Here is a 26,420-nt window from a genome sequence, read left to right as displayed (position 1 = left end):
GATTGAGTCAAGTGATTCACATGTTTTGTTATTTATTTTTTGGCATAGGTTTATATTATAAACAATTAAATATTTTTTGGGGATAAGACCTGGGATTGAAAACATGCTCCTCCTTAAAATAACCATGTTTATTTTCATTGAATAAAAGTGCATTTATTTTTCTAGTAAAACGACACATCAACCATCATAGTGGCATGTCTTGATAAACCTTACAGTGAAGGTGTCAATAAATAAGAATCATTCGACATAATTTATTATTTTTTAATTACAAAAGTTCAGATCAGTCAGGAATAGGCTGGTTTTAAATATTAACAGCTATTTACAGACTGGTGTCTAAAACACACAAGAAGACTCACTGCATGTTTACAACCAGGCAGGCAAACTCGTTAAAATAGGCAATAATTACACAATCAGTTTATATGATGGAGTAGTGGCATTAAAATCTGCCAGATTCTAGTTCTCTTATTTATTTACTCTTCTGTTTAATTTTCCCTTTTATTTATTTATGTATTTATTTTTGTTAAATTTTAAATGTATTTATTTATTCTTGCATTTATCTGTATTTTTTAGTTATTTATTTTTGCATTTATTTATTTAATATTTATTTTTAAATGTATTTATTTATTTATTTCGGCACAATTTTCCCTTGTTTATTTTCCCAAACTTATTTATTTCTGTATTCTTTTCTTTATACATTCAGATTTCTTTTTACATTTATTCATGCATTTCTGCCTGAATGGCTACATTTATTTTTAATATTATTTTTTGCTACATTTAATGACATATTTATTCATTTATCGATTCTCCTTTACAAATAATTCACTACATGTTTACAATCAGGCAATCAAACACTTTGCATTTATTATTTATTTATTTATTGTTGCATTTATTTATTTATTTTTTTGCATTTATTCATTTATTTATTTCTGCACGATTTTCCCTTTGCATTGCATCCCTTATTTATTTCCCCAAACTTATTTATTTACAGTATGTATTCTTTTCTTTATACATTTCTTTACAAATTACGAACAGTGTATATGATGGAATAGTGGCATGAAAATGTGCCAGATTCTAGTTCTTTATGAAGTTCAGAGCCGTTCGATCTCTGAGTATCATTTCCTCAAAGTACTTCAATTCAGCAGTCATTTCAGTGCTTACTAAACAGTGCTTATTTTGCTGATTTTATTCTAAATAAAGAAAAATGTTAAGTTTGTAATGTGGAATATAGAAGACATACTTTTGGACTAATTAAGACAGACTGTGACTTATATTATATTCTGTGGTTGCAGCTAAAAATCCTTTCTTTAGTGTTGGTAGTTATATCCTGAGTAATCTCAAAAGAAAGCTATAGTGGAAAACCCCCACATTATATTCTGTGTAAGGCCTTTTTGCAGAACTGTTTTACATATTATTATTATTATTATTATTATTATTATTACCTTCATGTTTTCTCTGTAGTGCAGAAAATAGCCGACGAGGCAAGTGCCAGAGAAAAGAGAAGAAGAGGAAACAACCGTCTGTTTTCTGAGAACACAACGCACTATGAATCAGAGGAAAGCGTTCCGAGTATGGAGGCATGAGCTGTATAAAAAGGGAGGACGGAGCAGGTTTCTAACACAGATCAAACCTGGAAGATTAAAGGCTTTTCATCCAAACAGAAGCTCCTCTGTCTCTGAACCATGAAGACTGCGGTGACTCTCGTACTTCTGATCTGCTTCCTGCATGACAGCTGCACCGGTCAGTAACTCTGCTTGATTTCACTCTAAACCGTCACTCTAAACTGTATTCAGTATTATAAATGAATAATATCATAACTGTATTCAGTATTATAAATGTGTGTCTGTGTTCACAGGTCCGGTGGCACAATCAGCAGTAAACTCTAAATGCTGTCCAGGCCACACACGGAAACGTATTCCTCAGGCATGTGTGAGACACGTTGGGATGACTGGGAGGAACTGTGCATCCAGAGCAATTGTGTAAGTATTCACATGTGTTCATGTTACTCACATCTATCCCTGTTATGTGTACTGTTACTGCATGTTGCCTGCAATTTTGTAGTTTTCTCGTAGCAATATTACAAGGTTCAAAGGTCAGGAATGTGTGTTAAATGAAATCTAACTACTTTATATTATGGGGTTATTTAATCTCTAACAATGCTAAATATTTGATGAGGTTTCGTATGTTTTGTATATAAATATGTAGGCAATATATTGATTATGACTGGAACGATACACCTATCTCCCGATTCGACATGTATTGCGATTCCATATTACGATTTATTGCAATTTTTTAAAACTTTTTTAACAGTAGCGTTGGGAAATAGTTTAATCATACACATAGGGACTTTTACTTTGGAAAATATCTAAATGAATCCAGTAAAAATGTTTGATTTTCAGCCTGTACTGTATGTAGTCAGAGATGTCCTGAAAAATATGTTTAATTTTTTCCGTATCGCCGAGTCCTAGTACAACGTATATACATCACATTAATGTGAAAGAGTTTAAATTACAATATTTCCCTTCAGTGAAACACGACGTTGCTGAAAATGGAAGTACTCAATTAAAGTACCTCAAAATGCAGTTAAATATTTAGAAAAATGTAAAACCTTTAAAAAACCTTTGTAAAACCACATAATTTACTTATGTAAAAGGAGCAATATCACAATATACAAATACTCTGATAAAGTACACTTTATCAGCATAGTATTAGCAGCAACATGGCAGTTTCTCCACAAGAGGGAGCTGTTGAGTTATGTTAAGATTGTCCATAGTTAATTGCAATTAATTAATTAATTAGTTTTTTACCTGTTCATGTACCTTAAAGGGAGATTAGTCAAGTATTTAATACTCTTATCAACATGGGATTGGACAAATATGTTGCTTTATGCAAATATATGTATATATGTATTATTGTAAATCAACTAACAACACAAAACTGACAGATATTGTCCAGAAACCCTCACAGGTACTGCATTTAGCATAAAACAATATGCTCAAATCAAAGTCCAACAGGCAACATTATTTAATATGCACTCAGTTGCCAGTTTATTAGGTACACCTAGCTAAAACTAATGTAGTCTAGTACAACAGTCCTGCAGTAAATCCTCCTTCATGAAGGTTTTAATGTTCAGTTTGTGTTGATTCAATTGTACGATGATGTAGTTTGTGGTGCTGCTGTTTCTATTATTTTGTCCACCCCATTTATATCAATGAAGGAAGGCTAAATAACAGAAACACCTCTCTATAAAACACCACCATACTATAAAAGTATTGAGTATAACACTGTAAATACAAGTACATGACCTGAATACTTATTTTACCGCTGCTGGTTTTCAGCTGCTTTGCATCAATGAAACTGTGTCAGTGTGTTTCTAACAATGTACAATATGTGTGTTTCTTACAGATTCACAACCGTGTGTAACCTGGCTCATTGTATTGATCCAGATTGGGACTGGGCCAAGGATCAGTTGAAGAAATTCAACGAGTCATCGGGTCCGCCTTTCAATACCAAACCGTGTACTAGAAGAAACTGAGGTTTTAAAAATGTGAGAAAGCTGTTCCTTTAAATACATGTTCTCTACGTACACGCCTGTCACCGACCTTCAACTGATTAATTAATCATGATTATACAGAAGATTACCTGCAGATTAAAACTGCTGCCTTTAACTGACATTGTTGGAAAGTTTAATATTAAATTTAGTTTAAAACACATCTTAAAAATGTCTTCTAATATATCAAACACAGCAGCAGAGTGTCCTCTGAGTGGTGCCACTGCACATGAATGAAATCTGTATGCATGTATGTCTTGATACTTGTGTCCTAGTTATTGGAGAATATTTAAAATGTATTTTTTTATTATTGTTACAAAAGGTCCAGCCGCTTTCTGAATAAAAGCTTTATTTTTGTATTTATTGTTCTGCTCTCTTTATTTTATTTTGGAGGCCACGAGTCAAAAGAACAAACTGAGCGAGACACCGAGTGACCTTCAGTCTGCTCACTAACGCTCTTTAATATTTATACTAAATAAGAATATATATATAGTTTAAAAGGGAAAAGACCACTGCAGCTTCTGTGTGAATACACCAATGATGGAAAGTAATATTTACTCAAGTACTGTATAAGTACAATTTTGAGGTACTTTACTTGAGTGTTTTGGTTTTCTGCTATTTTATACTTCTACTCTACATTTCAGAGGTAAATATAGTACTTTTTACTTCAGTACATTTATTCAATACCTTTAGTTACCAGCTATTTTGCAGATTCAGATTAATAAAACTAAATATAATACATTATAATGTATTATTATAGATTAAACTACCCAGCAGTATTAAGTAATTGCTGCAACATTAAAGTGATATAATAATATAATGTACATTATTCTGAATATTCTGCATTATGAGTACTCTTGGTACTTTAAGTATATTTTGATGCTAATACTTTCATTCTTTTACTTAAGCAAGTACAATTTTGCGGTACTTCATTTGAGTATTTTTCGTTTTCTGCTACTGTACCTCTACTCCACTATACTTCAGAGAGTAATTGTACTTTTTACTTCACTACATTTATTCAAGAGTTAGTTACTTTTACAACATTAAGATGAACTACAACATTAAAGTAGTGCATCAAACATGTTAATGCATCAATAATAATGATCCAGTAATATAATATTAGCCACTCTGCAGTACTTTTACTTTTGATACTTTAAAGGGACTGTTTGTAAGAATCAGAAATGTCTTGTTAACAGCGACACCTGTGGCCGTTAAGTCAACTAAAGTCAGCGTCCTGTTGCTCGCACTTGTGCTCGCTCTACATAGACATGAAGGAGCATCGCTCAACACAGTGAGGAGACACACGTCAGCTAAAAGCACAATATCACTCTATATCTCAGCTGCTTGGCAGTAATGTTAACTGACCAGACGAAGGTCTCTCCATGAATCACTGCTGATCCTAGTGTTGGCTTTTCCTGCCTCAGCCTCCCGACCGCGGCCGGAGGGAACAGGGGAGAAACCGGAGTTTTGGTCGGAGACGATAACGTTTCTCTCTGCGGAGCTCCGTCACTTCACAAGACACGGGAAACCTCTGTTGGTCTGGAGGAGCTGCAGCAGTTATTTCTGCACAAACGTCCTCTGAACATTCACTAGATATTCTCAGAGCTACTAACTGTTCTGCAGTGAGCGCGCATGAACGTGAGGTGAAGCGAGCTGTGAGTGAAGGCAAGCAGGCAGAGGAGCGGTCTGAACAGCGTAGCCACACGCGAGCGAGCATGGGTCACCGACCCAGTAGATTTATACGTGTAAAAAGTTACAAACAGTCCCTTTAAGTACATTTATGCTAATACTTTTTTACTTTTACTTAAGTGAAATGTTGAATGCAGGACTTTTTCTTGTAACAGAGTATTTCTACACTGTGGTACTGCTGTTTTTACTCCATTAAAAGATCTGAGTACTTCTTCCACCGCTGGAATACAGACGCTGTGGTTTGGTTGCAAATGTGTGAATAGAAATTTCCATAATTCTGTAAACATTGTATTTAAATATACTGTGAGGGTTTCTGGACAATATCTGTTATTGTTTTGTGTTGTTAATCGATTTACAATAATAAATATATACATGCATTTGCATAAAGCAGCATATTTGTCCACTCCCATGTTGATAAGAGTATTAAATACTTGACAAATCTCCCTTTAAGGTGCATTTTGAACAGATAAAAAATGTGTGAGAAATGTGTGATTAATCAGATTAACTGTGGACAATCATGCGATTTATGACGATTCAATATTTTATCGATTGACAGCCTGAATAATAATAATTTTTTTGTTATTTATATTTTGCATTTTAATCTGAATCTGTAAAGTAACTAAAGCTTTAGTGGAGTAAAAAGTACAATATTTCCCTCTGAGATGTTGTGAAGTAGAAGTATAAAGTTGCAGGAAATGGAAATACTCAAGTGAAGTACAAGTACCTCAAAATTGTACTTAAGTCTAGTACTTGAATAAATGTTTAAATATCACATGGTGACATCTGGTGACAGTAAACGGTACATTTTAAACAAAATGATGTGCTGAATTAATTCTCTTTACGATGTAGAGGCTGTTGTTTACAATATGTGATTTGATGCTACTCATTGATGAGTTTATGAAGGACACATTACAATGTAGTTTCCTTCCTGCGTCTGCGTCCTCCTCTGTGAGGACAGCAGGTTGCAGGAAGAAGAAGAAGAAGAAGAAGAGGTGGTGTCGGACCACAACAAGTGACTGCTGGTGACTTTTCAAAGCCTCCATTGTTTGTGGTCTGAGTGGAAGTAAACGGTGCCAGGAAACAGTGTTGGAAGAAGTTGTGTGTGGAGACAGAAAGTGGCTCTTCAAAAACACTCCATCTGTCTCCGCAAACACCAACAACAGATGTCAGTGTGAGGACGAGAGTTTCTAACGCATCAGTGGAAAAACTGATAAATGTTCAGTTTGGCATTCATTAAAATAATAATTCTGTGAGAAAGAAAAATGTTGTCTTTAATTGTCAAAGAGCAGACTAATAACTGATGACAGAATAAAAATACTATAATATCCCATAAGCTGAAACTGTTTGAAGTCCAAACATGAAAGCCATTTTGACTGTTAAAGCAGAAGTTATATGTCAAAATACATCCTCACATGTATGCATTAAATGTACTTTGTGGAGTTTTTTAGTAGCGCTATGGAGTGGTATTTTTAAGAGTGGGTCCATGTATGACATGTTTCACTCTTTCATTTATCTACAGGTGGCGGTAAAGTGCCAAGAAATGCAGCAAAGCTGGTGAAGAAGAAGACTGAAGGCTAAGAAAAATCAGCATTGCAAATGTTTTATGAGGAAGGAAACAGGTTTGTTGGACCTCAAGGATGCACACACTGGTGAGTAACACTGAATAGAAACACAACTTTTGTATCCAGTAAACAAGTATTGTGTTTTCTGTGAAGCTAAGAAACCACATTACCCGTAACACCATCTAACCCAGCACCTCTTTATCTGCAGTCTCATTAGTTATCTTTCTTCCTGTGAGGCTCTTTAATAGTTAAACTAATGCTCTAAAGTCACAGTTTCCTTTGTCGAGAACAACTTTCATGCAGCGTGAACAAACCAGTCATCCTCTAAGGCAGTTAAAAATAAAAGCAAAAGAGTTTATTGTAATTTCAAAAGTGCCTGGAAGTGAGACAAACAGCGAGACAAGACGAGCTACAAGATGTAGGCATTAATCTGTACATTAAAGGGCCTTTAAATACACGTCTAGCAGCATACTGTACGTTATTAAATCACTTTTATTACCTTCCCGGCAGCAAACTGATTCCCTCTTGAAAACTCAGCTCACAGAGACGTGACACTTGTGCTGTTTAATCTATCACAGTGAAGATTTTGTGCATTTATGGAGACTTCCAACATCCAAAATGTGAGAGTCGGTGACGTGAGAGCATCACATTCATGAGACGTGGGATTGAAATATAATGAAGTCATGAACAGGATCAAGTGAATTGTGTTGTCTGTGCTTGTGTTAGTAGTTTCTCTCTGTTGTTGGCTGGACAGAGGGACAGCTCTACACGAATGTTTCCTCGTTGGCCGTTGTTCTTTCAAAATGAAAAGACGAGAACAGCCCTTTATGCAAACGAGCCCAGGCTCACAAAACGTGGACCAAGCTGTGAAACCAGGCGATCTGGTTCTAAAATGAAACCAGATTCAGCAGCGGCACAGCAATTTCTCTCTTAAAATGTTTTCAGAAGTAGATTTTGGTGGATTGTTTAGACGGATTAACAGAAAGTTTACGAGCAGGCGAGATAAGATAATGAAAGAGAAGAAGAAGAAAAAGAAGAACAAGAAGAACTGGATTTCTGTTTGAAACGCTGAGCAGAAAACCAGGGACCAATCAGGTGCGTTCCACGATTGGCTACGTCACCGCTTGAACGGCCAGCTGAGTGGAGCAGTGTCCCCTAGTGTCCTCGCCAGACCTGGTGGACATGTACGGTTGGATTTAACATTACACACATGGCCACTGACTATTAGTGGAACAATTTAGCCACAAATTCACAGACTGACCAACACGGTCCAGACATATACTCAGGTTTGACCGAGTCTTGTTGCCTTTCTGATTACGTTTTTTGTATTTATCAACCTTCATGGTTTACCAGATTCCTAATTTAATCCTTAAACTACATCAAAATGTAAAAAAAAAAAATCTAATTAATCTTTTTTCCTTTAAAGATGCAGTCGGCAACTTTGAGCAAATATGATAAAAAGATATTTTTATAAAACTGTCAGTATATCCTGACAGAAATCTGGTTCCTCTGCATCCTTTTATGCCTCCTAATGGCATTTGCAAGATTTCACCGCGCCCGAAGGAAAACACCCAACCAGAGCCGAGCTGTCTTTAACGCAACTGTCAATTACTGCTCATGAAACTCGTGAACTTGGCTCAAACGGTCAGACTAAGCAGCGCTGATCAAATATGAGTTGAAAACAGTCGAGTCAAAACCAAGCACCGCCCAACGACCGGGTCCGGAGGATGACCGACTTCTGGCGTCATTTGACTGGTGTAATATCTGTTGGCGGGTACGAATAATAGTTCACTATAGGGAAGTTCACCGGCTGGGTTTCAACATTTATTATTAATTTTTTCCCCCGTTAAAGGGGTTTGTTTGGAGAGATTTTCCTTATCAGGAGCGAGGGTGGAAAAGGACAGAGGGTGTCGTATAAGGTGCAGATTGTTAAGGCTCTGACACATCAAGCCAGCTGTCGGCCATCGGACAGTTTGGGGCCGTCAGTGAGCGTCTGTAGATCTAGCTTTTTGATTCTAGTCTGCCCGTGTCGGAAGTTTTTTGGCAGATTCAGCATGTTGAATCGGCGGCACCGCCCGTCGGTGAGAGAAATCACTCTGATTGGCTGTTCAGCTTAAACGAATCAGTGCACGAAAAGAGAAACGGACGAGAGGAAAGCAAGCCAACGAGTTAAGTCAAGAGGAAAAACACAGAAGGCTCTTCTCATTTGTTATCTTCATCTCATCTGATCATTCCAACACACGGATATTTTCACAGCGACATGAACATCTGGAATGAAGCTAAGTGGTGAGTGAGTGGTGTGAAAATGGTCATCAGGCGCCACTTTGTTTCATGTACGTATCATAACGGCTTGTATATCCTCCGTCCTCGGTCTTCCTGTTTCCCTTTTTGAATGATGAATACAGACTACCGCCGCCTGCTGGTGTGGAGAGTTATTTCCTCTCATGCAGATGCAGAACATACGTGCTAATTGGACGTCGGCTGTCGTCTTTGCGGTGTGTTCAAGTGCAACTTTTTGGCCAAGACAAAGGCGAAGTGAGACGGCTCGACTGTCGGCATTCGTCGCCGCTAGTTCGTCGGGTTGGTGTGTCCTGGCCTTAAAGCCCCCTGAGGTTAATCTGTGATATTGGGCTATATGAATAGAATTGACTTGACTTGTTACCTGTTGCTTTGCCTCGTCTGTGGTTTGAGGATTCCTGACGTTACTCCGTGTTGAGTACTTGTTGCTGTGTGTCATCACCACAACTGGACCAACGAAAGAGAGACGGCTAACGCTAGCTAGAACCCCAGTTTGAATGAAACACAAACGTAACGGCACGAAACTCCAAACGTCGGATGTTTTAAAGGGAAACGTGTCTGAGATTGCTAACAGCTGACAGCTAACGCTATGTGAAAAAGCCTTGTAACAACATCTGGAGGCTATACAGCATGATGTGTCTCCTAGCAACACTGGGAAACGACCCTATATTATATTACTCTATATATACTATATCTTCTTGAAAATGGAAAAGATGTGCACAATAGTCGCTGTAAGATTATAGTTTCTATTTTCTTACACAAAAAGCGAGGATAATTCAGATTTCAGTTCTACTTTAAGTAGGCTAAAGGTTTAGTAAGGGATGTATTTGCTGACATGAAAACAAGCTCAATATAACCTGATAAGTACTAGATAGTTTGTTGGAAGCTTAATGTATTAAAGCACGAACAGACGAGAACTCAAAGTGTAATATAGTATCTATAATATAACAGTCCTTTAGAGTCTAAATGTGCTTATATAGGATAGAGTATGTGGTCAAGTGTCACTATTTTAACACGTGATTATTGACTGAGTGTCTGACGGCTCTCTTCCTGCTCCGTTAGAAAGCTGTCGATGGAATAGCGGTTTGATGACTCTTGTTTGATATCAGCCCGTCGTTATCTTCCTTCGACACAGACGTGAACTCATTTGGTGACAGATCGACTTTGGACCAACTCTCCTCCGACTCGGCGGCTATTTCCTCGCCTCGCTCCTCCTTCCACAGCCGCTCGTACTCCTGCTTCAGCTCCTGGTACGAGCGGGAGAAGGTGTGGAAGATGGAGGTGGCGGGGAACGCCATGATGAGGATGCCGCTCAGGATGCTGGTGAGCGCGACTACCTGTCCGGGGATGCTGCGCGGCACCATGTCGCCGTATCCCACCGTGGTCATAGAGATGATGGCCCACCAGTAGGAGGCTGGGATGCTGCTGAAGCTGTGGTGGGGGTGCGTGGCGGCAAACGGCGCCAGCTCGCTCTCCGCTAGATGGACCAGAGGTGAGAAGAGGGTCACGGCCACGCAGACGAACAACAGCAGCAGGCCGAACTCCCTCATGCTGCGCTGCATGGTCAGCCCTAACGTCTGCAGGCCCAGAGAGTGGCGAGCCAGCCGCATCACATACAGGATCCGCAGGGCCCGCAGCAGGCGCAGGATCAGACTCAGTTTGTCCAGGTAGCCTCTGCCGGCGCCCATGATGACTTCCTCCCGCGACTCATCTCTGACGTCGACGACCAGGGACACGTAGAACGGCAGGATGGCGATGACGTCGATGATGTTGAGGGGGCCACGAGCGAAGGCCAGCTTGCTCTGAGCGTTGACGAATCGCAGCACAAACTCCAGAGTGAACCACGCCACACAGATGGACTCCACCACGAACATGCTGCGACACTTCTGGGAGCACTCGCCCTGCAGACACAGAGACGGACTGTGAGGAGAAGACACTGGGCAACTGTAAAAGGGTCACGCCGCCAATTTCACACACACGGATCAGGTTACTCGTCGTGGTTAGCACAACGCAGCCGGTGAACACTCGTCTTCTGTGGCTGTGGAGAGGTCTGAGAAAATAACCTGAGGCCTCTAATTAAGTTGGCGTGGCACTGAGGCAGAGGAGCTTGATGTAAGAGGCCATTGGGTTGCATTATGGGAAATGTAGGACCCAGAGGGACTACAGTAAAACTCAGAATATCTCAGCCACCACCCATGTTCTTTTTATTTGAATTGCCATTAAGCACCGAATGGTAGAAATTCAGGATCAAATTTATATGAAACCCAGAAAATGTATTAGATTATTAAATTTGAAAAATAATAAAAAATAATTTAAAGTGGATAAATTGAAGGTTATGGAGTAAAGTATTCATATGTAGTCAAACTAAAGTGACAACCTTTCTACATAAGGGACAATCAATTTAATTTTTAAAAAGATAATCGATGTTTTGCTGCGCCAATTTGAACCATTCTTTTTAAACCTGTCTCTTTACTAAATCATTTAAATGTAAAGCTAAATTACTGCTCTCTCGTGTTTTTCATTTAAACGTGCTGCATTTTTGTAGACCAACCAGGGAGTTAGCATCATCCTGGTTCCTTCAACAAAAAGCCAACGGGATTTTTGAAGCGTGAATGCAATCGCCAGAAGTAAAAAGCTAACGTTAGGCTATAAACAAACTACACCACAGTCACATGACTTCACGTCACCACCACTGAGCTAAAGGTGGACTAGTGTTTGGCGTAATGATGTTTAGAAGTCTCGTTCAGCCACGTGTTAGCATTTTAGCACTTCCTGTTCCCTCGTCTGGACATCAATGTGTTTTTATTTAGATGCCTGAAATAAGTTCTATGGTTAACACAAGCTGAAGAGATTTTAACATCTTGTTCTACGATATAAAATACACCAATAAATACCCCACGTGTGAAATTTAAGGCCTTTCAGTGTGTTCCAATCCGCGTACTTCTGTACTTACACTTACTATTTTGAGTGCATAAGTGCGTTCACACTGGGAAGTACGAAAAAATGCAGTGCACTCAAAGTACCCGGATGTTGTACTCAAAACAGTCAGATCGTTGAGTGTGGAACGCTGGACACTTTCCACACTCAATTGTCGTCATCTTGGCTACGTAGCGGAAGGTACGGAGCCACGACCACTATTCAAACATACGTAGATAACAGAATAAAACACAACAGTACGTAAACATACCGGTGCATTTTCAGCCAACAGGAGGACACATCGTAGGCGACGACATTAGAAACCTAATTTCCACTCTGCTTTAATTTTTTTCTTCAACAAAGCAGGCAGATATGTTGGCGGTAGTTGACGGGTAAAACCTGAAGGAGGCAGCAGCGCAACACAAAGGATGCCAGCTGCCGTAAAACCCCGAAGAAGAAAAGATATTTTGGCGGGTAGCGAGCCGCCATCAAATGTTGCGATCGTCATTTCCAGTCAGTGCGCCACAGAGTATTCGATTTGAGACGACCCTACCCCGTTGAAATTTACGCACTACTCAAGTGAGTACAGAGTGCACAAAGTGCACTACATTGAAGTGTACTTCTGGAAGTACGTATATTGGAACACACTCTGTGTCTTAAAAAAGGCAGTTGCTAAAAAGTGGCTAAATGAGACGTCTAGTCATCTTGCGACTCGTCCTCCTTTACAGCCTCGTTGTGTTTATACTCACGCTCATGTGACCGTGGTGTTTATAGCCTAACGTTAGCTTTATACTTCTGCCGATTACATTCACACTTCAAAACTCATAAAAGTGGTGTTCATTTGTGGAGATTATCTTGCTGAACAAAAGGTGTTAGTATCATAAACGTCTGTTTGCCACAGAGCTGATTTTCTGCAATAATCCAAAACCCAATGGAGCAATCCCGTTGGCTTTACGTCCTGGTTGGCCTACAAAAAATGCACTCTATTTCAGCTATCGAACTAAAAACCCATTAAAAAAAACATTGATTTCTAGACGAGGGAACTGGAACTGGAAGAGATGTAGGACTCATTCCTGAACCACTCTATTATGCCGTATAACTGCGCCTTTGAGAACAACATATTTTGGTTGCAGCACATATTTTCACAGCAAATCAATGAACCTTTTTGTCAGAAGACAACAAATACACAGATGAAGAAAGCATTAAATTTAACAAACAAAGATGCGATAGACAAATAACTTTCACATGTAGCGTATTATTAATTGTCACACCTGCTCAATTTTTCACAACATCATTTCAATGTTGTGTGTCTCTGCAAAGTAAAAAGCACTTAAATTGATTTTATACACAAGCTTATACGACATTCCTTCGACACTGGATGTTAAAAAAGTAAGTCTGTTGTAATATCGATTATCAGACATTTAAGTGGTAAAAAAAATCAATTTCCATTTCAGGGTGGCTTTGAAAGCCGACTGAATGACAGCAGCAAAACAAGACCTTCTAATGAGGAACATTTGTCAGAAATACTAAAATTATAACGTTGTAAAACACGTTTCTAGCTGCACATAATGAGCCTCGTTATGTTTACTGACAAGAAAAGGCTGGGAGGGGGGGGTCTGGCTTCATCGAGCTTTTAAATCAATACTTCTAATCTAGAGTTCTGTACGCTGTGTCACCAGAGGAATACAACTCCTAGAAATAAAGTGAATTATTTGTGAAGGAAGTAATATTCAAGAAATGAGGGTGAACTTGATCTGAACTTTCTGCCTGCCAACATGTTGACAGCTTACTACATCATTTACTGTATATACTTTATCTGGCTATTAGCTTCTAAAGCTAATGTCTCGACATCCAGGCAGCTAAAGAAACGCTGGTGGAACATAATAATTACATTTACTCAACCGTAGAACACAATATTGCACTTGGCTTGCTGATGGTTTACTTGGGTAATTGCATTTTGAAGGATATTTAACTTTCACTTGAATATTGACCGTTCGCTAACCTCAACCCCCAAACACAGATTAATCATAGCCTAGCATTAGCAACTGTCTCTAGGTACAGCAGACTTTGTCGTGTCTTTTTTAGCACCTTTCCAACACCAAATAATCAGTAAGTTAGAATCTATGGCCCCGACCACGGCTCTGAAATATCAGTACGTTAGAATCTATGGCCCCGACCACGGCTCTGATATATCAATAAGTTAGAATCTTTGGCCCCGACCACGGCTCTGAAATATCAGTAAGTTAGAATCTATGGCCCCGACCACGACTCTGAAATATCAGTAAGTTAGAATCTATGGCCCCGACCACGGCTCTGAAATATCAGTAAGTTAGAATCTATGGCCCCGACCACGGCTCTGAAATATCAGTAAGTTAGAATCTATGGCCCCGACCACGGCTCTGAAATATCAGTAAGTTAGAATCTATGGCCCCGACCACGGCTCTGAAATATCAGTAAGTTAGAATCTATGGCCCCGACCACGGCTCTGAAATATCAGTAAGTTAGAATCTATGGCCCCGACCACGGCTCTGAAATATCAGTAAGTTAGAATCTATGGCCCCGACCACGACTCTGAAATATCAGTAAGTTAGAATCTATGGCCCCGACCACGGCTCTGAAATATCAGTAAGTTAGAATCTATGGCCCCGACCACGACTCTGAAATATCAGTAAGTTAGAATCTATGGCCCCGACCACGGCTCTGATATATCAATAAGTTAGAATCTATGGCCCCGACCACGGCTCTGAAATATCAGTAAGTTAGAATCTATGGCCCCGACCACGGCTCTGATATATCAATAAGTTAGAATCTATGGCCCCGACCACGGCTCTGATATATCAATAAGTTAGAATCTATGGCCCCGACCACGACTCTGAAATATCAGTAAGTTAGAATCTATGGCCCCGACCACGGCTCTGATATATCATAAGTTAAAATCTATTCTCTGTACTTTGCCAAACTCTGGCTATTCATCCTCAAATCCTAATATTGTTTAACAATAAAACATAAATCTAACTTTTGCGTTGTTAGTAACTCATTAACATTGTTATGTTAAAAATAAATAACAGTGTGATCTCAGATTATCTTGTAAAATGTTGTATAATACTAAGGCCAACTCGCTACCCCAAAATACAAGAACAGTATGCTGCTCTTTATATCCTCATTATTTCATTACGTAGCACTGAACTAGCATCATGTAGTCAAATGCATATTTAACATTTTACGAGTCATCAGGGACATTAAGTCATTAGCTACTAACAGCTGATGAAATCTGATAGCGACAGTTTCAATGAAAAGCTGCAAGAACCTATTGTTTTATAAATTACTTCAAATTTTAGTACATTTTCTTTGACAAGCCAACATTGAGCTCATTTTTATCGGCATTATTTGCCTGTCAAACTGAGTAAAAGCAAGTTAAACCAGGTGGCCAACACACAACTAAAGATGTCAGTCAGACTCCAAACTAAAAACAAAACTGGTTTCCAGAAATTAAAAGGAATCTTGGCTTTGTTTTAGAAACACAACTCCAGATGTTTGTTTCAGTCCAACTCTCATCAATTACAAAAGATATGAAAAACCACTTTATGAGTCTCATCTTCTGAACGGAACACACAAAAGTCTTGATTAGAGTGATTGACTGAACATCCATCAGGGAGAAATCAATCCACCGTCTCTGGCTTTGAAACATAATCACATGGCCTAATTCAGGCACTTTACACTGACAGCTAGTTATACAATCAATTCTTCAGCCTGTCTGCTTCTGTTGACTCAGACAAGAGCAGAAATCTATGATTTAACAGTCACATTGGCAAAAGCAATTCCAACTCCTCATCCCACACTTAAAGGCATACTATGTATTAACTGTCACTGTTTGAAAACAACGTTAAAGTTGGTGCACGACCCCTGACTGCAGATCGTGTCTAGAAGGTAACCCCCGAGTTGGGAAACTCTTGCTAGATGGTTAAGGTTAGGCATCGACCTTGAATAGTTGAAGTTAGGCATTGACCTTGAATAGTTTAGGTTAGACATTGACCTTGAATAGTTGAAGTTAGGCATTGAGCTTGAAAAGTTGAAGTTAGGCATTGACCTTGAATAGTTGAAGTTAAGCATTGACCTCTAATAGTTAAGGTTAGGCATTGACCTCTAATAGTTAAGGTTAGACATTGACCTTGAATAGTTGAAGTTAGGCATTGAGCTTGAAAGGTTGAAGTTAGGCATTGACCTTGAATAGTTGAAGTTAGGCATTGATCTTGAAAAGTTGAAGTTAGGCATTGACCTTGAATAGTTAAGGTTAGGCAATGACCTCTAATAGTTAAGGTTAGGCATTGACCTCTAATAGTTGAAGTTGGGCATTGATCTTGAATAGTTGAAGTTAAGCATTGATCTTGAATAGTTAAGGTTAGACATTGATCTTGAATAGTTGAAGTTAGGCATTGACCTCTAATAGTTAAGGAAAGGCATTGATCTTGAATAGTTGAAGTTAGGCATTGACCTCTAATAGTTAAGGTTAGGTATTGACCTCTAATAGTTACGGTTAGGCATTGATCTTGAATAGTTGAAGTTAGGCATTGACCTTGAATAGTTGAAGTTAGGCATTGAGCTTGAAAAGTTGAAGTTAGGCATTGACCTTGAATAGTTGAAGTTAGGCATTGATCTTGAAAAGTTGAAGTTAGGCATTGACCTTGAATAGTTAAGGTTAGGCAATGACCTCTAATAGTTAAGGTTAGGCATTGACCTCTAATAGTTGAAGTTGGGCATTGATCTTGAATAGTTGAAGTTAAGCATTGATCTTGAATAGTTAAGGTTAGACATTGATCTTGAATAGTTGAAGTTAGGCATTGACCTCTAATAGTTAAGGAAAGGCATTGATCTTGAATAGTTGAAGTTAGGCATTGACCTCTAATAGTTAAGGAAAGGCATTGATCTTGAATAGTTGAAGTTAGGCATTGACCTCTAATAGTTACGGTTAGGCATTGATCTTGAATAGTTGAAGTTAGGCATTGACCTCTAATAGTTAAGGTTAGGCATTGACCTCTAATAGTTAAGGTTAGGCATTGATCTTGAATAGTTGAAGTTAGGCATTGATCTTGAATAGTTGAAGTTAGGCATTGATCTTGAATAGTTGAAGTTAGGAATTTATCTTGAATAGTTAAGGTTAGGCATTGATCTTGAATAGTTGAAGTTAGGCATTGACCTCTAATAGTTAAGGTTAGGCATTGATCTTGAATAGTTGAAGTTAGGTATTGACCTCTAATAGTTAAGGAAAGGCATTGATCTTGAATAGTTGAAGTTAGGCATTGACCTCTAATAGTTAAGGTTAGGCATTGACCTCTAATAGTTAAAGTTAGGCATTGATCTTGAATAGTTGAAGTTAGGCATTGATCTTGAATAGTTGAAGTTAGGCATTGATCTTGAATAGTTGAAGTTAGGAATTTATCTTGAATAGTTAAGGTTAGGCATTGATCTTGAATAGTTGAAGTTAGGCATTGATCTTGACTAGTTGAAATTAGGCATTGATCTTGAATAGTTGAAGTTAGGCATTGATCTTGAATAGTTGAAGTTAGGCATTGATCTTGAATAGTTGAAGTTAGGAATTTATCTTGAATAGTTAAGGTTAGGCATTGATCTTGAATAGTTGAAGTTAGGCATTGACCTCTAATAGTTAAGGTTAGGCATTGATCTTGAATAGTTGAAGTTAGGCATTGACCTCTAATAGTTAAGGTTAGGTATTGACCTCTAATAGTTAAGGTTGGGCATTGATCTTGAATAGTTGAAGTTAGGCATTGACCTCTAATAGTTAAGGTTAGGCATTGACCTCTAATAGTTAAGGTTAGGCATTGATCTTGAATAGTTGAAGTTAGGCATTGATCTTGAATAGTTGAAGTTAGGCATTGACCTCTAATAGTTAAGGAAAGGCATTGATCTTGAATAGTTGAAGTTAGGCATTGACCTCTAATAGTTAAGGTTAGGTATTGACCTCTAATAGTTAAGGTTGGGCATTGATCTTGAATAGTTGAAGTTAGGCATTGACCTCTAATAGTTAAGGTTAGGCATTGACCTCTAATAGTTAAGGTTAGGCATTGATCTTGAATAGTTGAAGTTAGGCATTGATCTTGAATAGTTGAAGTTAGGCATTGATCTTGAATAGTTGAAGTTAGGCATTGATCTTGAATAGTTGAAGTTAGGAATTTATCTTGAATAGTTAAGGTTAGGCATTGATCTTGAATAGTTGAAGTTAGGCATTGATCTTGACTAGTTGAAGTTAGGAATTGATCTTGAATAGTTGAAGTTAGGCATTGATCTTGAATAGTTGAAGTTAGGAGTTGATCTTGAATAGTTAAGGTTAGGCATTGACCTTGAATAGTTGAAGTTAGGCATTGATCTTAACTAGTTGAAGTTAGGCATTGATCTTGAATAGTTGAAGTTAGGCATTGATCTTGAATAGTTGAAGTTAGGCATTGATCTTGAATAGTTGAAGTTAGGAATTGATCTTGAATAGTTAAGGTTAGACATTGATCTTGACTAGTTGAAGTTAGGCATTGATCTTGAATAGTTAAAGTTAGGCATTGACCTTGAATAATTGAAGTTAGGCATTGATCTTGAATAGTTGAAGTTAGGAATTGATCTTGAATAGTTACGGTTAGGCATTGATCTTGAATAGTTGAAGTTAGGCATTGACCTCTAATAGTTAAGGTTAGGCATTGACCTCTAATAGTTAAAGTTAGGCATTGATCTTGAATAGTTGAAGTTAGGCATTGATCTTGAATAGTTGAAGTTAGGCATTGATCTTGAATAGTTGAAGTTAGGAATTTATCTTGAATAGTTAAGGTTAGGCATTGATCTTGAATAGTTGAAGTTAGGCATTGATCTTGACTAGTTGAAATTAGGCATTGATCTTGAATAGTTGAAGTTAGGCATTGATCTTGAATAGTTGAAGTTAGGCATTGATCTTGAATAGTTGAAGTTAGGAATTTATCTTGAATAGTTAAGGTTAGGCATTGATCTTGAATAGTTGAAGTTAGGCATTGACCTCTAATAGTTAAGGTTAGGCATTGATCTTGAATAGTTGAAGTTAGGTATTGACCTCTAATAGTTAAGGAAAGGCATTGATCTTGAATAGTTGAAGTTAGGCATTGACCTCTAATAGTTAAGGTTAGGTATTGACCTCTAATAGTTAAGGTTAGGCATTGATCTTGAATAGTTGAAGTTAGGCATTGACCTCTAATAGTTAAGGTTAGGCATTGATCTTGAATAGTTGAAGTTAGGAATTTATCTTGAATAGTTAAGGTTAGGCATTGATCTTGAATAGTTGAAGTTAGGCATTGATCTTGACTAGTTGAAGTTAGGAATTGATCTTGAATAGTTGAAGTTAGGCATTGATCTTGAATAGTTGAAGTTAGGAGTTGATCTTGAATAGTTAAGGTTAGGCATTGACCTTGAATAGTTGAAGTTAGGCATTGATCTTAACTAGTTGAAGTTAGGCATTGATCTTGAATAGTTGAAGTTAGGCATTGATCTTGAATAGTTGAAGTTAGGAATTGATCTTGAATAGTTAAGGTTAGACATTGATCTTGACTAGTTGAAGTTAGGCATTGATCTTGAATAGTTAAAGTTAGGCATTGACCTTGAATAATTGAAGTTAGGCATTGACCTCTAATAGTTAAGGTTAGGCATTGATCTTGAATATTTGAAGTTAGGAATTGATCTTGAATAGTTGAAGTTAGGAATTGATCTTGAATAGTTGAAGTTAAGCATTGATCTTGAATAGTTGAAGTTAGGCATTGATCTTGAATAGTTGAAGTTAGGAATTGATCTTGAATAGTTACGGTTAGGCATTGATCTTGAATAGTTGAAGTTAGGCATTGATCTTGAATAGTTGAAGTTAATCAATGATCTTGAATAGTTGAAGTTGGGCATTGATCTTGAATAGTTAAGTTTAGCTTTGTTCTTGGTGTGAATGCACCATAACAGGATGTTGTGTGGCTGTCAGCTTTTCGTCGGCTTCATACGCACCCTGGTCTCTTCATCTCTGAGGTCTGGCATGGTGCTGATGCACAGGCTGATGACGGTGACCATCACCATGACCACCGAGAGGCAGGCAAATATCTTCCCCATCAGCCCCGACTGAGGGTTTTCCACCACTTCACGCAGCATCCAGGTCATTTTGTGATAGCCCTTTTTTGTCTCTGTGGTGGTTTGCTTCATCATCACCCTCTTCTGCCTCCACTCCTCTTCTTTGCGCTCGCGCTCGGCCACCTCCTCCACACGGGTGATCATGCGGCGACGGCAACAACGCTCCATATGGCCCGGGTCCACGCCCCAGTAATCAAGCTCATCATGCAGCGACACAGCGCACAGTTCCCGAAGCAGACGCAGTTTCCCTGCGGCCAGGAAGTTGAGGATGACCCTGAAGGCTGTCGGGTTTCGGTCGAAGAAGTACTCCTGGCATGTCTCGTCATAGTCGTCGCAGAGTCGTGCGATCTCCTCAGGGGTGGTGCAGAAGCGCAGACGACCCAGTCGACTCTGGGGGAACTGCTCCAAAGTGCTCCAGGGGAAGGTGTAGCGGTTGCCCCCGACGTTGATGAGAACCTGCAGGGTGTGGTCGACCACGTATGAAGCCTTGCGGTCACGAAGCAGCTGGGCGCGCTGGAAGTAGACGCCCTTGATGGTCTCAGTCTCCGGGATCTCGGTGAAGAAGCGGTCGAGGCTGCTGTCGTCGCTGCTGATGGAGTAGGTGCTGAAGTCGTGGTTGGCATTGCTGATGATGGGCATGCTGGCTTCAGGATGTGTGACGGGATGGAAGAGGTGCTTGTATGTCCGGTTGACGGGAGGTTAGGAGGAAGCTGTAATAACAAAACAAATTAATAAAAAGTCAGTCTTTTGTACATCAAGTCCTTATGAAACTATTTTTCTATTAATGCAAACTTTTTTGTCTCAGTTTAAAGCCTCTTTACAAAACCAACATTTCATATGGAGTCCCACAAGGCTCTGTCCTGGGTCCCCTTCTTTACATTACGTTACCAGTAGAGGTCATCATTCATTGAGTTTAGTTGCTATGCAGATGACACTCAACTCTATATAGCTGTTGATCCTGATGACCTGATCCAACCTTCAATTTATGTTTAATCCAAAATGTCCACGAGCTAATTCAGGACAAAACAAAAGTCCTTGTTGTCGACCAAAAGAGCAACAGTTTACTGCACATATTTGTGATTAAAAAATGTATAATACAAAGGGTAATAACTGAACTTTTTTACAGTTTGATGTGACGTTTTACAGACGCCTCTTTTATAATAGAGGTCTATGGGGAAACAGCTTATCCAGATCCGTTAATACACAACAGAGTCTCACAGCAGTTGGTGAAACAGTCACAAAATGTAATCTATTTGATTTGTGTACATGGACACAAATTACCCTTTTTTTTCATGACGTTCAGCACGACTTTCAAAAAACATATTTTTAGTGCGTTTCCTATGAATGTCCAACAACAATTTCCGCTCCAGTCTTTTCAAAATAAAACTACTCATTTAGGTTTAGGCAGAGATCGACTTAGTTACATTTAGGAAAAGATCGCGGTTTAAGTTTAAATAACACTGGAAGTGGCGTAACTTACAGTATAAGTACCCAAGTTACTTGACAAAAACTACTTAGTTTGATGTTTTAAGTACATTTTTACAATACTTTTGTACTTCTATTTTAGTAAAAGTATGAATACAGGACTTCAACCAATGAGTGAAACAGCAACACAGTCTCGCGGCAGTTCGTTCAATATTCACGAAATGTAATCTTTTTGATTCGTGTACATAGACACGAGTTTCCCTTTTTTTTGTGACGCTCAACACGATTTTCAACAACGTATTTTTCGTGCATTTTCCAACGAATGTTCAGCAACATGTGACACACGTGTCAATTTCTGTCTTTTCAAAATAAAACTACTTAGTTAGGTTTAGGAAAAGATTGTGGTTTGGGTTAAAATATCTCCTTAAGTGCCATAACTTAAGTACAGAAGTTATGTGACAAATCAGTTTTGACTTCTGACTTCACACGGGACACGAACAGCTCCAGTCTCCTGGGTGTAAGTCCGGTGTTTTGTGATCCACCCATCCACCCCGACCTCCTCCCTACACGGCATTTGCTGCTCTTTATACTTCCCGGTTCACAAATAGGTTCATTACAATTGATTTCGTGCTGACCATCATGAAAAAAAATTTAAATTCATGTCTATGTACAGGAATCAATACATTAAATTTTGCGACTGGGCTGTAATACATCCATACTCTGTTGATTGACTTATTTATTAATTGACTAATCATTTAAGAAATAATAGATTAAGCCACATTACGTCCATTGTGCAATTGCATTGTGCACGTGCATTGTGCAATAATGTAAAAAAAAAAGATCTTAGCACCCCACTTTTAGTCCTGACACCCTTCTGAGTTGACTTCACACCAATTCACGCCTCGATTCACGCGACTCGGTCGACTCTGCTGAGTGACCTTAAAACTGTCAGCGGCTCAGGTGTGACGTCGTGGTGTGAACGAGCCAGAGAGGTTAAAATGTCTCTGAGATCGACCAGTCGGCGAAAACTGAAGAAGCTCCTTTTAACTACAACTTCTATTTCGACCTGACGTCCTGAAACTAGTTTTTAATGGTAACAGATATCTGCTTAACAAGGACCACCGTGGGCATAAGTCCTGTGATGTTCTTTTAAATGTGCCGGTACATTAGTCTAATAACCATGTAAGTATCTTGTCAAATAAACAAAGCAAGCGGCTCCACTGAGAGGTTCAGGACGTCTTTTGTTCCTGCAGCAGACACCGTGTCCTTTCACTATTTATTCACTATTTATTCATTCACATGATGCACTCAGCTCTCACTGACCTCTTATCGTTGTTGGAACTATCTGCTTCCCTTCAGTGAACTGCGTGATGCTATCTTGGGTAGTTGACGTATTTTGTTGTGTCTACGTCTTTGTTTTGTTTTTGTTTTTGTGCACGGTGATAAACCAGTTTCCCCTTTGGGGATTAATAAAGTTCATCTCATCCTAACAAAAACATGCAAAACACACTGTGAGCTTAAAGGGCAGATTAATTTACATAAAAAACACATTTTCTCACTGACCTCTGCTGGTATCTCTCCACACGGATAGTTTTTATTTGACCTTCCTGTCAGCACAGGTTTTATTGGGACTACTTTCTACCAAAGACATTTATTTATTTACATTTAAAGCTAAAAAAAATTTTAGATTCTGAAAAATTGCCACCTATAATGTGGTGATGAATTGACATCAAACCAGCGTGTACAAATAGTTAAAATAAGTGCAATTCAGATCATCGATACTATACAGTATTAAACATGCCCAGAAAGAGATGATGCTGTTGAATATCAATGCTGTGAACACACAAAATAAAGGGGCAGAAATCTCAGAGAAGGATATCTGAGAACATGGACAAATAAAAATAAATAATCTACTGGCTGTTTTTTGCTGAAATTACCCATTAATTCAAAAATCTGGACTGGATGCATGCACATATGCTCTATTTTACTGCTTGTATGTTTCTACTTTTAGTGTTTTTTTAAGAAAACTTTGGAATTAAATAATAATAAAAGTGCACTATTTGAACATTTTGCTATTTTTCATTTCACTGCAACGCCACCATGTGGTGTTTACTGTCATCAATCTACATTTTGGAGAGGGAAAAACTGTCATGTCCATTTTCAAAGAGGTCCCTTGACCTCTGACCTCCAGATCAGTGAATGTAAATGGGTTCTATGGGTACCCACGAGTCTCCCCTTTACAGACATGCCCACTTTATGATAATCACATGCAGTTTGGGTCAAGTCATAGTCAAGTCAGCACACTGACACACTGACAGCTGTTGTTGCCTGTTGGGCTGCAGTTTGCCATGTTATGATTGGAGCATATTGTTTTATGCTAAATGCAGTACCTGTGAGGGTTTCTGGACAATATCTGTCATTGTTTTGTGTTGTTCATTGATTTACAATAATAAATATATACATACATTTGCATAAAGCAGCATATTTGTCCACTCCCATGATGATAAGAGGATTAAATACTTGACTAATCTCCCTTTAAGGTACATTTTGAACAGATAAAAAATGTGTGATTAACTATTTTAATCGATTGACAGCACTAATATTATATCATTACATTATTATTACTCATGCATTAATGTAAAAGCAGGATTTTACTGTTGTAGCTGGTCGAGCTGGAGCTCATTTTGAACTATTAGCTAATGATTATTTTCATTAAGGGTAAATCATGCTGATTATTTTCTCCTTTAATCGATTGATTGGTTTGCAAAAATCCCAATAACCCAGGGCCAAAAGTGACACCTTCACCATGTTTGTTTAGTCCAAACATTCCTCATTATTAATAATACATTAACATTATTAACAGGAAAAAAAGCAGTAAATCTTCATATTTATGAAGCTGGAACCATTAGTTGTTCCAGTAATATTAATCAGGATGAGATCTAATAGAGAAACTATCAGCACAGGAGAATAAAGTCTTTACCTCTTAATTAGAAACAGAAATTAGAGCAGCAGCTAATTAAAGAGAAAACTAATTTAATTAACGGCTTGTTGAAGTTAAATTATATTTTATTCTGATGATAGGAGGCTTTATTGTGTCCTAATGGCAGTAGAAGTGATAATAAAACAGTATAATAATATAGTAACTCACCTTCCAGGTCGCAGGTTTGCCTCCTCAGCTCTCCGTTATTAGTCCCGAACATGTTCTCATCTGTTGCTGTGATGAAGACTCCTCATCATTAAGACATCATTATAATGTCTGTTATTATTATAATAATAATAATAAGCTGCAGCTCTCAGTGTTCTAACAGTTGATGGATCCTGTGTGAAGTTGTGAAGTCTGTCTGAGCAGCATCACCGGTCTGAACACGTCGCAGCTCTCCGGACTGGTCTCTCGGTGTTCGGATCGCTCCTCTCCGGTTCGAGGACAGAATGAACGAGATGATCTAACAGAGAAACCTGCTGCTGGATCCTCTTCATCATCTGAGTCTGACAGCAAGAAACTCCTCCTCCTCCTCCTCTTCGTCCTCTTCGTCCTCCTCCTCCTCCTCTTCCTCTTCTTCCTCCTCCCTCCTCTTCCTCCTCTTCCTCTTCTTCCTCCTCCCTCCTCTTCCTCCCTCTTCCTCCTTCTCCTCCTCCTCCTCCTCTTCCTCCCTCCTCCTTCTCCTCCTCCTCCTCCTCTTCCTCCCTCCTCCTCTTCCTTCCTCCTCCTCCTCTTCCTCTTCCTCCTCCTCCCTCCTCTTCTTCCTCCTCCTCTTCCTCCTCTTCCTCCCTCCTCTTCCCTCTTCCTCCTCTTCCTCCTTCCTCCTCCTCCTCTTCCTCTTCCTCTTCCTCCTCCTTCTTCCTCCTCCCTCCTCTTCCTCCTCCTCCTCTCCCTCCTCTTCCTCCCTCCTCCTCTTCCTTCCTCCTCCTGCTCTTCCTCCTCTTCCTCCCTCCTCCTCCTCCTCTTCCTCCTCTTCCTCCCTCCACCTCTTCCTTCCTCCTCCTCCTCCTCTTCCTCCCTCCTCCTCCTCTTCCTCCTTCCTCTTCCTCCATCCTCCTCCTCTTCCTCCTCTTCCTTCCTCCTCTTCCTCCTCCTCTTCCTCTTCCTCCTCGTCTTCCTCGTCCTCCTCTTCCTCCCTCCTCCTCCTCTTCCTCCCTCCTCCTCATCCTCTTCCTCCTCCTTCCTCCCATCTCCATCTCTCTTCTTCTACACTGTAAAAAATGACGTTACGGTAATTCAACTGGTGGATTCAGTACTCTGATATTTCTATATGTAATAGTTGGAGTCTGTATATTCAAAGGATCAGTCTGTAACATTTTGGGGGATCTAGGGCAGAAATAATAATATAATGGTTAAAGCTGCAGTAGGCAGTATATTTTTTTGGCATCATTGGGCTAAAAGTCCCATAATAACCTTTCATCATATTGTAATTCAAGTGTTCTGAGAGAAAACTAGACTTCTGCTCTCCTCATGGCTCTGTTTACAGGCTTTAGAACATCTAGCCCGTGACGGGAGACTTTGACCAATCACAGGTCATTTCAGAGAGAGAGAGAGTGTTCCTATTGGCTGTGCTCCGGCTGGTGGGCGGTGCTTGGTATTTCCTCAACTGATTTCCAACATGGCTGCGGCGTCACAAACGTTCTCATTTTACAGCTAAACCGTGCACTACAAGATGATTCTGAAAACATGTGAGGAGAGAAATAGGCATTAACGTAACAGAATATTGATTCATATTTGATCAGCGCTGCCTAGTTTCATCGTTTGGTCGGAGTTCAGAGTGATTAACAGCCGGCTCTCATAGACGGCAGCTGGACAGCAGACCTCAGATCAGCTCTTACTGCTTGTTTTCCTCCAGTCTGTGAAATCTTGC

General features: G+C 39.1%; 1 protein-coding gene across 1 annotated transcript; it reads right to left on the bottom strand.

Annotated features, from left to right (window-relative positions):
• Nucleotides 1–9,614: 9,614 nt before the first annotated feature.
• Nucleotides 9,615–25,053, bottom strand: kcng4b (potassium voltage-gated channel, subfamily G, member 4b). Its single transcript, XM_074658460.1, has 3 exons — nucleotides 24,719–25,053; nucleotides 20,026–20,855; nucleotides 9,615–10,997 (listed from the first exon to the last, which is right to left on the bottom strand). The coding sequence occupies exons 2-3, from the start codon at nucleotides 20,782–20,784 to the stop codon at nucleotides 10,155–10,157; spliced, it is 1,602 nt and encodes a 533-aa protein (XP_074514561.1). The 5' UTR covers nucleotides 20,785–20,855; nucleotides 24,719–25,053; the 3' UTR covers nucleotides 9,615–10,154.
• Between the last annotated feature and the right edge of the window lie 1,367 nt (nucleotides 25,054–26,420).

The sequence above is a fragment of the Sebastes fasciatus genome, chromosome 2, assembly GCF_043250625.1.
Source record: "Sebastes fasciatus isolate fSebFas1 chromosome 2, fSebFas1.pri, whole genome shotgun sequence".
In the NCBI taxonomy this organism is placed as follows: domain Eukaryota; kingdom Metazoa; phylum Chordata; class Actinopteri; order Perciformes; family Sebastidae; genus Sebastes; species Sebastes fasciatus.
Note: the sequence above shows the minus strand (reverse complement) of the source record. Positions and strands in the feature narration are given on the sequence as shown.

Excerpts from the sequence above, each read along its gene's own strand:
- kcng4b (XM_074658460.1), bottom strand. The coding sequence starts at position 20,784 with ATGCCCATCATCAGCAATGCCAACCACGACTTCAGCACCTACTCCATC. Across the intron at positions 10,998-20,025 it reads TCAGAGATGAAGAGACCAGG|GGCGAGTGCTCCCAGAAGTG; the intron begins GTGCGTATGAAG and ends CTGTGTCTGCAG.